Raw genomic sequence first — 16,200 nt, 5'->3', positions numbered from 1 at the left:
TAAAGATATTATGGAAAGTTATTAATTTTAACAAAATCTGGTGAAATTTGAGAAAATACTTGGTTTGGATTCCTGTTTACATTTGCGGAAATATAACAGTAGAGGTGCCCACATAAACTTTCCTCTGTCACTGGAAGTCTGAGTCTAATTTCTATCAGTTAGATGGTTTAGGGAGGAGGAACATCTGCTGGAAACAAGCAAAACAGTCAAGACTGCAGGCTAATTGCTGGGCTTCAGTCATTTCTAGGGTTAGTATAGGGGCATGTAAAAATGGTGAGGCAATAGCTTAGAACAGGAACATGAAGAGGGACTGTATGTTAAATGGCAGGGTTTTGAGAAAGAAGGATTTTTCAGCATTAAAACACCCATAAAATGTTACACAAAATTGTCTGAAAACGTTTTTTCTTAAATCTCAGCACCATTTAAAGAGTTTTCCAAACTGAAAACGCAGTGAATAAAGGTGGTCCTGTGTCTCACGAGACGTGTCCAGCTAAAAATGCACTAAATGTTTCAGAAAAAAGTAAGAAAAAGTGGGCCTATTTACTCAAAGATTATTGGTTTGCTAGGATATTTATACAGATAGCCTAATCAGTGATTGCCGTTATCATTCTGAATTTAACATTTGTCTTCTGTTGGTTTGTGGGTTTTTTTCCTGGCAAGAATCATATTAAATATAAAAATATATGTTTAAAAACTCGGTTCTAGCAATAAATCTACAGCTTTCTTTTTTTTTTTTTTTGAGAAATTCTGGAATGTTTAGAGATGATTGATCAAGATGATGACAGTGTTCTCAAAGAAGGAAAGGGAGATGAATTCCTGAATTTGTGACTGCATGTGCTACGTCACACTGCATGTGTCATGCAAAGCCCTGAGAAGGAACTCTGCTGTCTGGGTGAAAAGGAAAAGGGAGAGGTCCTGTATGCCATGAAGTGGCAGGGCAAGGAAATACGTACTTTCCACTGCTATTAGCAAAGGGCATTTGCTTGGAGGACTCAGGATGGGAGATGTCCAATGGGAGATGTCTTACGTAGCATGAAACAAGGGGCTCAACTGGGAGAGAAAGATGAAGAGGACAAGGGTAGATGTGTGTGTCACTGGCATGAAGAAGAGTGCTGAAGCTGTGCATGGCTCTGAGCTTACCAAAAGGTATCGCCTGTGACTGCAGGAATGGGGAAAAGGATAACCCAACAAAACGTGACAGGAGGGTGGGGTTCCATTCAAGATGAAGACACCTAAATGTAGTATTCTGTCTACATACAGGTGTTTACATGTGAACCAGATAACTGTGCCCTCTAATTGCCAAAATACAGCTGACATTCACAGTCAATGAAGTTTAAAGGCAACTCGGCTCACCTTAAATAAATAACTATATTTTGCAGTCAAGTTGGTGGGTGTAGAGGAGATGGAAAGACAGATGACATATGAATGCTAGGTGAAATCAAAGCTTTATTTATAGTCTTAAGCCTACTTGTATTTGAAAACTAAGAGATAGGAGAAAGGAGGTTGACCTAAAAAGAAACGGAGGGTTAAGAGTGATGGAGGCTACTGGCTGAATGGATTAGTAATGAAATAAGTGAAATTTGACATATCTGATCCCAGGAAATTTCAACAGCTGTTTAATCCCCAAATTGGATAAAGAAGTAAACGTTCACTTTTCTCCAGAATTGAAAGTTCCCTAAAATGAATTAAAGAATTTGAAAAATTTAATTACTATATTTCTTAACCAAAAATGAACTTTCTAAAACCTGAGATATTTCATGTCATTAAGGCTCAACTGCCTTTCAATATTAAACTACATTTTTTACTGCCTTATGGGACTTGTCATTCTTTTCCATATTCTCTCACAAAGAACAGGCTCTGTTATTAGACCACTCACATAATATACCTGTAATCATGCAAATCCTGTGAGTCTGCTATGTAATATGACCCTACAGAAAATGTAGCAACCAGGGAATGAAGCTCACAGAAACAAAGGGGGCAGAACTATAACTTCTGTAGTACTCTATAGTTAAAAATTGGTTAACCAATTTTGATGGGGGGGGGGGGGGGAAGGAATCTTTTAAAAGAAGTATTCTAATTCAGAAAAAGCAAATATTTAGTTCATATTTTTAGGACAGAAAACACAATATTTTTAATAAAGTCAAGATTTTCTGGACAAAATCAGAAATGTGTAAAAAATTCTAGAAGAAATGCCAGCTATTTCTGCTTACTGCTATCATGAAACTCAGGCACCATACAAACATAAAGTAAGAGGCAATTCTTGCTTCAAAGACCTGCCATCTAAGCAGATCTGACAGAGCGAAAGTTGAAGTAATTTGCTGAAACTCACACAGAAGTTCCATGACAGAGACAGAAGTAAAGATCAGCCCTTACAACCTCCTGACCTACAAAGGGGTTTAGAGCAGTGGGTGTCATTAAAGGAAAACAGGAGTCCACAGCACGGAGGCAAAGGAAGCTTGACTTGGTAGAGCTTGTCGATCTCTTGGCAAAGGCATATGAAATTTTTTCCAAGAGGAGGGATGTGCTGGAAGGTTGGTTCAGATTTTGCAAAGAGAAATGAGCAAGCACTGGGATTTGCAGATACAGAAGCCAGAGAAAATGAAGAAATCGTATTTGGCAAAGGAGTATGGAAGAGCTGAAAGTGGAAGAGAGGAAATGCCTGGGGCGGAGGGGGCCCTCAGTATCACTAGCCCAGAACATCAGGACTCAAATACTGTACACTGCTTGGACGTTGTCTGGTGTGGAAACTGCATGTTGGTGGCAGAATGAAGAAGGAGGATTTGGCAGGATTTACACTGAAAGGAGAACACAAAAGTTGGGTTGTTCAGAATGAAAACCTGATAGCAGAATCTGATAGGTGGTAAGGACATCATAACATATCTCAGAGAATCTATACAAGTTTTAGATGTGACAAAATGAATGTCAATGAAAACCACAAGTTATGCAGATAGCAATAAAGAAGCAAGGTAAGTATAATTTTCTATCTAAACAATGATGTCTTTCTAAAATTTTGTATCTCTGAGTAAAATGTGCCAGAATAAATCATAAAGTGTAACAGAAAAGATGTTTGGCACAAAAAAAATCTACCAAGCCACAGCCGAAATGCGTGTGAAATTAATCCTTGATCTGACATTAAATCTAAACAAAAATTCCAAATCCCTGTGTGCTATAACAATGTCCCTGGTGTTGGACCTCAATGGCAAGGTGCAGCCATTCTAAGGCATATTAGTGATTTTTAAAAACCTTTTCTTCTGCAGGTATTGGATTAAAAAAACAAAACCACATTTTTGAACAACCAAAGAACCTTAGGAAAAGAGAGGATGTTGCAAGAACAATCTCTGTAAGAATAGAAAATCTCTCCCTAAAGTCTTTTATGCTTCACTTCAAGTACTTTGCATTAATGAGCTGAGCAACCCTTAAAAGAACAACATGACCCAGCATACTATATTAATTCAATAATCCAGTAGTCAAATAACTACAAAATAATGCTGTTTCTTTAATGCACTGATCTTCATTTTAAAATGTTTCAGATACTTTGGTATATTTTTTAATATTTCAGTGCTTGTTGTGATCTCAGTATACAACAGCTAACAGAAAAAGAAAAAAGGGGGAAAAAAAAAAGCAACACACATTTACTCCAAGTAACTCTGTGATATGTTACTACATAGATATTGGTAAATTTGGTGAATTTTTCTTCTGCTTTTTTTCACTAGTATTCCTTGAGGAGCAGGCAAAGACATAGCTTCATATAAGTAATGTGAGAGATTTAGAATGCAAAACTCTTGTGCCCTTGTTTTGTTTCAGTAACACACTTCTGTTGTATTCACTGTAGAATTTACTCTGGGAGCTAGTGTTGTCAGTGCTAGAATAAGCATCACAAAATCATTCAGACATGTAATTTCTGATGTCAGAAGAGAACGTCAGAATTACTGCTGAAATAAGGAAGGGATTTTTGGAATATAGCAATCTTTCAAAATGAAGCCATTGGCAAAAAAAATCCAGGAACATTCTTTACCAAACCACTGACCCTGCATTTCGTACAGCCAGCTACTCCTCAGTGACCTCTTTATCAGCCCAAAACAGCACTGAGTTTTCTTTCAGTTAATACTATTTACATTAAACAAATGAATGTATTTTGGAAAATTGAAAATAAATCAGATGCAGCACATGAAAATCTATTAATACATTTAAAATATTTTAAAATGCTTTGAATTAATGCACATAGCATGCATGCATTTAATCCTTTGTACCTCACAATAATAAAATAAGTAGCAGTCTTTAGAAATCGTTACTTCTTAACTGGCTAATTGAACTGACACTGAACTATAAAACAATGAAAAAAAACCTCCTCAGAAAAAGATCCATTACAATACATTTTTACTTTGGCTTTATTAAATGATTTTGATTACTGAAACTTTACCGGAGAAAAAATAGAAATTATACTGAATGCATATAAGATAGTTCGATATGATCTGTATTATTTCGTATCTCTGAATCTGTCAATATAGTCATCCCTCCTGCACACGAGCTACAGCTCTTTTAAGCATCCTCAACAGTATTTACGCTTTCAAATTTTAAACCTTTAACAATGCAGTACCCCCCAATCCAGCCTTGAACTCTGACAGACACTGATCTCTTGTCTCCCTCCCACACCCTGTTTTATCAGACACTATTTTGTCTAAATTGGCTACTAAATAGCATAGCACTGTACCTTTAAATACAAATCAAACAATATTCATATTCCCACGGTGCTGCTAGTTTCCCTTATGCATTGAATCGCCTGTAGATTAAAAGCTCAGAATCTGAAAAGGGATTCTGTTCTGCAGACCAAAGTTCTCTGTAGGAGATGAGGGAGAGGGTCAGTCCCGGAGTCACACACACAACAGGCAGAAAACACACTTGTGATCCTCAGCTTTGGATAGCATCAGAAAGGGGAATAAAAAGCAGAAACACATGGCACACTGAGAACTGGTATCACTTATGGCTTCTAACCAAAGCAGCAATTAAACACCTTTCATCATTCCCCCAAATGCCTGATTTTTGTAAGAACTGAGAGAGACACACACACACACAAAGACAAATCCCCTCTGAGCAGCAACGAAAACTTAATAACCTACCATTTTCTTTGCACTCTTCTGGAGGTTTAGCCTTTTTCGCAAGTCGTGGATCCAGCCATGATGTTGTCTTTGTGTTATGGCTGAAAAGAAAAGAGATCACTCTGAGCAGACACATACTGAAAGGAATCAAGTTTATTCCTTAAGAAAAAAGGGTTAGTCCAACAAAATTGCAATCGATACACTTAATTTGCTTACTGGTTCTAAGTAGCCCTGAAGGAGGTGTAAGAGTAATTGTGCAAGGCAGCTGTAAATTTGGCAACCTCAGCTCCCTGTCCTCAAAGCAGCTATTTTTATTAAAATCAACTAGAATGTTGCCAAGTTAACCTCATTGAAAATGCAGAACTCATCCAGAGCAAAAGGAATTTATTACAAATACAGTGTTCTCCCGTTGAACGAGTGCAGGCGACAGGATTCTGTACCATTCTCACAGTTTTCAGATAGAATTATTTTCATCTTAAACCTGTCCTTTTCATAAATACAGGTTTGTTATTGCTCACCAGCAGCACTGGCAAGGCATAGCAAAAGTGATGCAAATTACAGCATGCTCCTACAAAGTCTACATTTCCGGACAGAGTGATTAATGATACTTTGTTTAACAAACCTTTATCTCTCCATATATAATCCTTCTATCGAGATAAAATAGATATGCACAAGCTGAATGAATCATGTGGCTCCTTTCTATATTCAGAATAGATCTTTGAGGAATCAGCCATCAAATAGTGTTGAACTGGCACAAACTGTTTTCTGGGAGAATATTTTGCCAAATGAATTGATACTTAGCACAGCTAATGAGACTTAAAACCAAATCTTTTCAGTGTATAGCTTTCCCATAAGCATTTGAATTTGGAGCCAAATATTTTAAATATATTAAGAAAGGAAGACTATAAAACAGAAGAGGATGTGATCATTACTCCTTTATTTTTTGAGATGCCTTTCCTACAATACCATCATTCAGAGACACTTCTAACCCATGTTTTATTTATCTGATACATCCTAGGAGGATGATTGTTCCATATAGTACTGAATTATTTAGTGTATTATTAATTTGCTGTGTCATTTTAAAGTGTACTTAAGACTTCTCTTATAACATTAGTATAAGATGTACAAAAACGGGGCACCTGGCAAAAAATGGATTAGGATGCATTGGTAGTTGGTGAGTTACTAATTAACTGATGCAGTCCATGTGCTCCAAACACCACTGGTTCCTCTAGGCAAAAATAAATGCATGGAGCCACTTCCTTCTCCCACCATGACTCCCTGTTTAGTCCATGGCAGATAACTTTTCCTCTGCCTCGATTTCTCTCTCTCTCTCTAAACCCAGAGTGATACTACCTACTTCTCAGCATTATTGTCACCATGTTAAGGCTTCCTCCACATTTTGGATGGGAAAAAAGGTAGATGAGAGTTATGTACGGATAAAGTAGCAACTAAAATTAAAATTGAGGCATTTAAATTCCAAATTTAAGCATGCCCTAGTCTAGAACACCATTCACGGCAGGTGAAGAGGATAAACAAAACCTTCCCTTACTTTGAGAGCAGAGATGTATTTGCAGAGTATGAAGAATAAGCCAAAGGTAAAGTAAATTTGCAACGATGCCAGCAGCCCGTGCTTGATTGCAAATGTAACTAAGATGCTTTCTCTGAAGCTCTGGCTGCCTGTGGTCTCCTGTAGGGTGTATTTTTATACCGCAGTCACAGCCTAACTGCAGCTTGTGCAGACATACTTGAGCTAGCTTTAAATTAACTAGGGGAGGTACTGGCAACAATGTCACTGCAGCAGCATGGAGCTCAGCGCGGGCTCCTCACCCCAGCATCTCCTGAGCTACTTGGGGCCAGCCAGCAGCAGCTGCTGAGCTCCACACTAGCATGGGTACCCCGTTAGCAGTGCCAGAGCTCAGAGGGAGCTTGGACATACCTGTGGAAGCTGTAGTCGCATCTCTGGAGTGTGGGCATGTCTGTAGAACAGCCACTCTCTCCCAGCTACTAATTCTGAATGATTTTAGGGACCCCCCACTGGTTGCAGGGACTAAATCGGATTCACATAGTTTCCTATGGCTTTAAAAGGGCAATATATAGGACTACCATCAGTAATGTTTGCTGTAGTATAAAGTGGATCTCAAAGCATTTTACAAAGGAAATAAAAATCATCACTCCTGTTTTAAAGGTGGGAACATGGAGTCACAGAGTTATCAAGTGTCCACAGCCACCAGACAAGCCAGTGGCAGAGCCAGTACTAGAAGCCAACTCTGTTGCAAGTTAGCTGGTTGGTGTTTTCCTCGCAATACCACACAACATCAGAACAGACCAATTCACCAGCTCTGAAAATAGCCCTATGACATTTCTAGAATGAGCCTGAGAAATGAGTTTTCGGGCATCTGTAAGGACAGGTGCCAAGCTGAAAATAAGTCCAATTCAGTATTACTGTTTTAAAAAGTGAAATAGTTGAATTACACCCTCCAAGGCTTCTTTTGAAACTGAGAACAACAACAAGCAGTTATACTTCCCTTCAGCATAAATGTGGCTTTCGTAAACTCAGAAGAACTGATGTCTTCCAGTTTTGTGCACTGTGGCCATTCTAAACAAAACCATAAACAAATAGAAGGTCAACAGCATTTCCAAAAGAAACGTGATCCTTCAGTCTGCAGCAAAATTTCAGAGGATGAAGCTGGTATCTCATCTAGATCAACTCTTACAGCACTCAATCTCCTCTCCTAGCTGTGTCTCTCAAACCCATCCAGCTACTTTGTAAAAGCAAAACTCATCCACAAGAACTTTTGTCAATAACAAGTAACTGAAGGAGCAAAGTACCTTTTGAAAATCATCCCTCTCCTCCTCACCCATCACTACACCTGCTCCCTTGCCCTGCCTCTCCTCTTTAGTATCTATACCAAACACACATACTATGTCTTGTAATGGGACTTTAAATGCTTCTAGGCAGGTGCTCCAGTGGGTAAAAAATCTTCTCCTGCTCTGAAGACAGACCCTATTTGAAAGAAGGCAGAAATAACCCCACCTGTCCTCTAACACCTCTACAGCACCATCAATGTCCTCTTCAGTGCTACATAGTGCTGATTGCCTTGATCATCTTAGCAACCAGGTACACAACACAGAAACACTCCTACAATGAGGACAGACATGACTACTGTTGTGCTGCTCTCCATAAAAGAGCGAAATAAGTAGCCCTAGAATACAGCATAGTGTTTTTTTTATACATGTCTACTTCTGTTCTACACAGGAGGTTTATCTGGCAGGGTACTCTTCCAGCCTCCCTTGTGTCAGCTTTCAAGTTGTGGATTTTGGAGTGATGCTGCTCTTGCCGTAACTGGTGCTGTGCTAGCACTATGCAGTGTTGTTCAGAGTAACCTCCTGTTAACCTGCCTTCCAGCAAGGGCTAGAATTGGGGTTAGCCAACCATAGAAACAAAAGAGAGGTGGCTTCTTCCCCAACAGCTAGGACACATTGGGAATGAGAGGAAGAACAAAAGCACGGTGGTGCTGGCTTGCTGAATGTCTCAGGGCAGGCTGCAGGGACATCTCAGGAAAGATGCCCCCTCCTTCGTGACCCACGGCTCTGCCTATTCCCTCTTCAGGTCTGCAATAGGCTAGAATCTGTCAAAGCTAAAGGGAAACCTTATTTCTCTCCTCAACAGTTTTTAATGTAATTTAAAAGAAGCCTTGATGGGAAAGATTTAACTATGGGAAAGAAGACAGAAGGAACAGTAAGATGGCAAAAGTAACATTAACACATATCTACTGCATGAGCTGTGCACGTTAATGCTTTTTAAGCACTAAAAACCTTGTAAAATGTACAGTGTATAATGTGCCTGCCTTACCACTAGGTCTAATCATGTGTGTCCATTTGGGAAGTCTTATAGACAGACCAGAAGGGAAAGGGGCTGGGGATTTACAGATTAGTTATGAATGAATTGCAGATGAATAGCAGTGGCAGTTGTGGAATAAATGCACAAACAGGCAGTTGGAGCAGTTGTCACTGACTGAATGAGAGTGAAGTGATGCAACAAAAGCATCCTGTGAGAAATACAGCTGTGGCTCCACCAGCATTTTCCACTCACCACTGCTTCATTACTCAGCAATAACCATACCTCATCATTAAAGGGCAGGTTTAGAAAGTCCATCCTTACACAATTTCAATGATCTTGATTACTAGCTAGCAGGATTGAGCTAATAGATAAGTGCTGGCAAATCAGCTATGAGCATCTAAGAATCCATCTTAAAATCAAGAGCAAATTCCTAATTTTGGAAACTTTGAAAGCAGTCAAAGGATCCCTTTGGTTTTGCTTCAAGCAGGTGGAGCATGGGAATAGCATAACATTTTAAAATTCATCCTAATTTGTTACCTGCTATACAAAATAGAAACTGCTTGTAGGCCTGAAGTGTATTGCAAATTTGAAAAATAATTAAAAAACCCCACACCCTCACTCAGTAAAGCACTGGAGCTTAATATTGTAGCCAAAAGTCAATAAAATAATTATTGCTGAGCTAACTTAAATCCTCCCTCTTTCCCAAGTATTTGCACCCAGCAGAAATAGTTCATTATAATCAGAGTCCTCCAGTATCAGTTATAGACAATTTTAAACATATGTGGAAAAAATGTTCTTCAGCTGGTTTAAATAGAGTGAAAGAAAGCTCAGACTACTTCCCAGAAACCCTGACTCAGCCTCCTGTTGTTCTCCAGATTTCCTTTGTAGCTCTGCTTTTAAGACTTCGCAGATAGATATTGTTTATGCCCCAGTTCCCTGTTATCACCACTGGAGCTAGGTACTAGGATCAGAGCTTCTCTGGGAATCTCACTGGATACTCCTCCATACCTTTTGGAAGTCAAAAACATTCAGAGTGTGGCTTTTCTTATTTAACAATGTATTATCTTCTTATTATAATTATTTGTTGGACAGTATATTATTTTACTTCAGATTTGAATATAATGGATTTGTGTTAGTAATCTGTCACTTTAAAGCACTTTGACAGATAAAGTTTCTTGTACTAACAAAGCCCTCAGACAATCTCTTGAAACACTTTTGAAGGGAATTTAGAGAATAGTTACTGACAGTAATAGCCTTAATATCTTTTGAAAACACTGCAAACTTATTCTAAATTGTGACTCCTGCAAGGTATGTAATTTGCACGTTATTATGAAAGGCATTTCAAAATGGGTATTTACTGATGTGCTGCTTCAGTGTATTTGGGGACAGCACATATGAGTTTGTTTGGGTTTTTATTGTGAATACATTACATTCAAGATGGTCCTCAATATAACAGCTTGAGCAAAGGGGACTATATGAGACAGAGAAAAACAAAGTGCACCGTAGGCAACCTAACTTCTAAAATGCTTACTCCTCCCTCCTTTTTGTATGCCTAAGATTTGCAGAACTGCAGAGCTTTTCAGATAGCACAATAATGATTTTCAAGTAATTTGTGTGTAGGGGGACAGTGACAGGAAAACAGAGCATTAAAACGGCAATTTTGCAATTCATCCTTTGTGGGGTGCTACCCAAACTTCTTGCACACATGTAGGGACAGATACAAAAGGGAGTCGTCCTCTAGCTATGGTTTGAATGGCAGCAGCTATGACTGCTAGTTTGTGTTGCCATTTCATGCTGTCAGTCTGTTAGATGTGCTCAGAGTATGAGGTCCTTAAAAGACACAGGTTTGGGAGTGCCGATCCTGTGAATCCCAGATGGCCTCGGGCAGTAGATGAGCACTTATGTACTCAGCCCAAATACAGTGGTGGTGCCTCTAGGCATTCGCAGGAGCAGAATCTTATATAAGATTTTTTGGGGAATATATAAATGCCTAAAGTCTCCTACGGTACTTTCTGCTGCTTAAGTCACTCTCTTTGACTCAGACAGTTAATTTCTGACAAAGAATGGGCATCATCTCATGTGACTTCAGCCATCTAGAAATTACACAGCTAATTGTGTAGGATTCCTCTCTATTCAAGGGAGAGGCACCTATACAGAATAATTTACCTTACTTATCTTCCGGTGGGACTGGGGACCTAACCATATACCCTTAGTGACATACTAGGTGCTATGGCATCTCCCAAATGGCCTGCGGCTGCCACTCCAGAAGGGCGCTGGTTCTGACAGGTTCTGTGTCATATCTGCCACATTCATGGAGATGTCTTGGGCTATTAGTATGCCTCTACAGTAGTGCTTTGGCTCAGATCAGGAGGTCACTTTTCAAGTGAATGTCTCAGTTATCTTCATTTACACACTGAGCATTCTCCCAGCTTGTAAGCTTCTTTCACTTGAATTTAAACCAGATGATACACAGCAAGAGCTCAATTAATGCACTACAAGCCATTTAGAGGCATGCAGCCCATGGCACCTGAAAAGACCTAGTAGCTGTGGATGCTGGGTCATCAGCATCAAGTGTTTCACTCTGCAGTCTACTGATATTGCTAATTTATATATGGATATGGTTTAGATCAGAAGGAATTCAGACTAGTTTTAACTCAAATCTGGTCTCATGGACTGAGTTCAGGGGTTCAGGGTTTGGAGACAATTAAGAGCACTCCTAGAGATCAACCTTCTTTTTAGCTTCATCTGAAAGGAATCCAGTTCATGTACTCTGAAACATGAACCAAATCACAGTGTGTGGAGACAACCAGAAGATTTGCTTCAAAAGTATACTCCTGACACAAATTATGTATTACTGCAGATGTACCCTTGGGTATCCGAGGGCACCTTTACTGGTAGAAGCACCTACATTTAGGCAAATTAATTCTGCTCGTATTGTCGGACAGGGTGAATCAGGCTCTGGAGGCAATTATCTCCCTCCATTGACCACAGAAAGAGTCTTGGCAACTGGTTTATACTAGATACCTAATGGTATATGGCAAGCCTGGTGAGCTGAATCTTCTAGTTCAATAAATACAAAAGAGAAAAATTATAATGCCACTACAAACATCAGAGGAAAGGTGTTGGAAGGGAAATTCTGCAGAGCAGAGCAGCAGAGACCTTTGGTGAAAGACAAGAAATAAGAAAGTGAGAAAAGACAACAGGAGTTGAGCTGGCAGTTTGACCTGGATGTCAGCATAGATAAAAACAACAAGTGAGAGCAAGGGACAATACACCACTAGTACAAACTGAGAATGTCTTTATAACATCAAAAGACAAGAGAATAAAAAAATTCAGCATTCCCCAAATTCTTTCCAGTTCTGCCATCTCCCCATTACTAATTAATTTGTCATGAGGCAAGAAAGTGGTCTCAGGAGAAGGAAACCAAGAGACATCTTTTCTGTTGCCTGTCCCACCATATGTCATGTTGAAGTCCAAAGAGCATTAGAGATCTGATCATTGTTATGCTGACCAAAACTGACCAATTCAATACAACATATAAACAAGGAAAAAGAATTACGGACATCTATGATCGTATTCACAAGAGTCCTGATGATTCAGAATTGTCCACACAATAAAGTCATACTTATACAAGATGGTTTGTTTCCCAAAGAAGAATAATCCCATCAGAAGTGAATATTAAAACAGCATGTGAAAAAAAATCTTCGTCTTAATTGCTGCTTAATTAGAGTGGCAGAAATAACCATACAACCAAAACATGGTGAGTTTCAATATTATGCACTGATACAGTGATGATGTAACATAAAAAGTGCCAAGCTAGTTTATAAGAGAGTGAGTAATTACTGCAGGATATGGAAGTAATCTTGAGCAGGTAGAAGGGTGTACTTCCACCTCAGTACTTTTAGTATCTCCTAGTGCAAAAGATAAAGTTATGAAATGTAATGGTGTAGCTGGACTTAACTAATATATCCTTCTTCAGATGGTGAACTGATGGAGCAAACAGGAACAGCTAAATATATCATGATTCTTCAGGCAAGCAAGATGTTAGGATAAACAAAAAGACTTTCCTGCCTTAAAAACTACTAAGAAGAAATACTGATCCCATTGAAGTCAGTAGCAATATTCTTAGAAACAAACTAGGTCAGGATTTTACTTTTCCAATTTGTAGCTGTACTTCTTTTCAGGTAACACCTGAAATAGCACCAGCTGTATTCAAAAACTTAATGGCTGTTTTTTACTGTGAAGAGAAGAGTCCTTGGCAGAGGCCTATTTTATAGGTGTTTTGTAGTCTTTTATGGTGCTCTCATAAAAAAAAAAGCAGCTTTAACAACTAGGAAAAGATACTGCAACAGGTCCAAAAAGCAGTGGTGACTATGCTGCTCAGAGAAGCGGGTGTTGAAGTAGGAAGAGACCGAATGTCTGACGTGTACTGGAAAGTGGTTTGTTAACCTTATGTGGCCAAATTCTCCTAAAAATCACCACCACAAGTCAAAGAAGATCATCCTTTAAAGATGTATTACAGAGGTTTGAATCTATTCTAGACTTTTCTCCACTAACAAAACAATCATTAATGTAGTATAAGCAAAGGAAACCGTACGTGCTTTTGAACAGTATAGCATTAAATAGTTTTTGTCATGGGCTATGTAATATCCTTGAGACTATTCATCAAGGCTCAGTTGTAGTTCAGCTTAACACACTGCAGCTCTTCCTGGTTTAATGTCTTACTCTCCCCACGCCCCTTCCAGACAGCTCTGCTGCTTATAGGTGGATAGAGGGCTGGAGGGAGAGGAAAAATCAATTCTGCCTTTTATAAACAAGTATCATAATGTGTAACCAACTCTACAGGACAGTCTGTAATGTAATGGTGTATGTGATGGGGTTGGAGAGTTGGGTGAGGGCTGCATTTAAGGCTGACTGCACATGATAGCAGATGCACCAAGAATCTTGGTCCTTTTGTATTCCCCTCAACACTGCACTGGACTAACACAGCAAACATCAATTGCTGGGGAACCAGCACAGTCAAAGTCTGCTGACTTTGTGAGGACAACATGATGCTTGCGTCTCTAGTATGTGGCTTGAGAGTAGTTGGCAAAGTGAGGTCTGAAGGCTATGGGGAACTGCAGCCTTTCCTTAGCCCTGGGAGAGGTAAACACTAAAAATCAGTGATGGCTACAATTTATTTAAGCATGCTGAAATAGGTCACACTCATCAGCCATATTTAAAGTAGGAAAGAAGGAGCAGAACTGGAGGTTTTTTTGGTGGTATTCCAATTTATATACAGTATTTTAATTATTGCATGGTCTCATTAGCATATGTTCTCAGTGAAAGCAAATGTAGGTGATGACTCCCATTTGTGTGGTGTGTGCCTGTATTTGAAAATTGGGATTCATATGTAAGGGAGGCTGGAAACAGCCCAAGAAATGTACTTAAGTAGCTCTTCCTGAAAAACAGTGGTAAGTATTATGCAGTAGGAAGGGATGCTCTTCCTGTTCTGTCTGTGAATGCTAATATAGGTAAAAATAAGGTCATGCACCTATGTCAAAAAAGGGAAAGAAAGGAAGAAATGGAAGAAGCCACGCTCTAGAATACAACCATCTTCTGAATCATCCAGTGAATCTAGTATTATTTTTTTTTCTCTTTAGTCCTTGAGGCAGAGGAAATTCCTTCCAGTGTGCTTTACAAAATGCTAACTGGGCCATTAATGATTAACAAATAAATAATACTGTCTACAGACAGTTATTTTTCTTCTTATGAAGTCAGTCCCTCTCTCACTGTAAATCTGCCACGTTACTTCTGATGGCAGTTTTGATAAATGAGCTCATATAAAAATTTTAGAGGTTAGTTTGAGGTGAATGAATGAAAATGCTGTCATGAAATCTAAGACCTTTGGGTATACCTGTGACAACGTGGAACTTGAGATCACTTACTGCTTGAAGTCCTAAGGGTTTAAAGGCACAATTCACATGCGCCTCAAATAAAGCAATAAAAGATGCTGCCTAGTATGACTTTTTTCAACCCATTGTGATGTACACTTTAAAAAATGTTTGTTTTTCATCTATTATTTAATAATCTAGTACAATCTTTACTACTGTTTGGGGAGATGTTGTTAGACAAATAGGTTTTTGTTGTCTTTTTATCTTTCTGTTTTTTTGCGAAAGCAAATGGAGTCTCTTCATGCCATTAACCAAAGTGACTTGTAAACAAAGAGGCAATTTAACAGCATCCCCACAGCATTACATTCCTGCTTAACCCTGTGAAGACTGTGCAATGTGAAAACTCAAATGATCAAAGAGTTGTTCCTTAGCTAGGATTCTAGTAAATAATCTGATATTTTTACATATGTGTAATTGCACTATTTTTGCAATTACATTATTCAAGAATATAATCCCAAAGGCAAGGAGCCCTTACAACAGTTGTTCTATCCAGTCTGCACCTCTGATTGATTTCTCTGCTTTACATAACATTCATTTAGTGGAAGTGAATGATAAGCATTGTCAGAACTGCAGTGTAAACCAGAGCATTTCCAGGAAAGGAAGTAAGCTGTAACATCAAAGGAATTTGAGGAGTGGAATGGCTGCTCTGTAGAGTGGCAGCGCTATTTGCATTCACTGTATTTGTTACAAAATAAACATTTATTTTCTATTAAATTGCCTGCTGCAGTATTTACCACTGTCACAGTTTGGTGTGCTAGTGACTTACCCATCATCCCATCCTCCACCCCCAAACATATCTCAGGTTTTTGTCACAACAAGTGAAATAAAAGTGCCACATAATTCAGTATGCTTTCTGTCAGAGCATTCAATATGTGCAGAAAAATTAAATTTGGGAGTGAGGTAAGAAGGAAACAAGGGTTTCAGCTAGCCCTGAGGTCATCCTGGTTCTTCTCTGCTTGCTTGGGCAAAGCTACTATAATTATTCTTTTCCTAGATTAAGCACATTTTTGCCCTCTTCAGCAAAGACACGGTTTAATAGTTACTGCTCTTTTCAGCCTTGTGCATGCCAGAAGCTATAGTTGGTCATGCCAGTGTTCATGAAAAATCATGTGCACAAACTTTAATCTTACCATTTATTTACTCTTCATGTGATAGTCATAAAATTTTACATGAAATAAGAGACTTAGAGCAGAACTGACACCACCAAAAGTTATTTTTACCTACTAATAATCAGAATAATGGCTAACACTCCAAATTGTTTGAGGCAGTTCCTTAAAGCAAACATAAATGCTACTGCTACCTCTGTAGTAGTATTCTGCTGATGAAGATG

At 38.8% G+C, this 16,200-nt stretch overlaps 1 protein-coding gene across 2 annotated transcripts in view; it reads right to left on the bottom strand.

The window, feature by feature from the left end:
• The window catches only part of MAGI2 (membrane associated guanylate kinase, WW and PDZ domain containing 2), a 761,840-nt gene that overhangs the window by 228,344 nt on the left and 517,296 nt on the right, over positions 1 to 16,200 (bottom strand). For both annotated transcript variants that reach the window (XR_012650015.1, XM_075024752.1), the window contains exon 6: positions 5,118 to 5,197. Coding sequence is in view for 1 of the 2 variants with exons in the window: in XM_075024752.1 (XP_074880853.1) it covers positions 5,118 to 5,197 (80 nt within the window). In the remaining variant the exon portion in view is untranslated. The remainder of the gene's footprint in view (positions 1 to 5,117; positions 5,198 to 16,200) is intronic.

Source organism: Buteo buteo, chromosome 4, assembly GCF_964188355.1.
Source record: "Buteo buteo chromosome 4, bButBut1.hap1.1, whole genome shotgun sequence".
Taxonomy (NCBI): domain Eukaryota; kingdom Metazoa; phylum Chordata; class Aves; order Accipitriformes; family Accipitridae; genus Buteo; species Buteo buteo.
The sequence above is the reverse complement of the archived record's forward strand: the minus strand, read 5'-3'. Positions and strand labels throughout refer to the sequence as shown.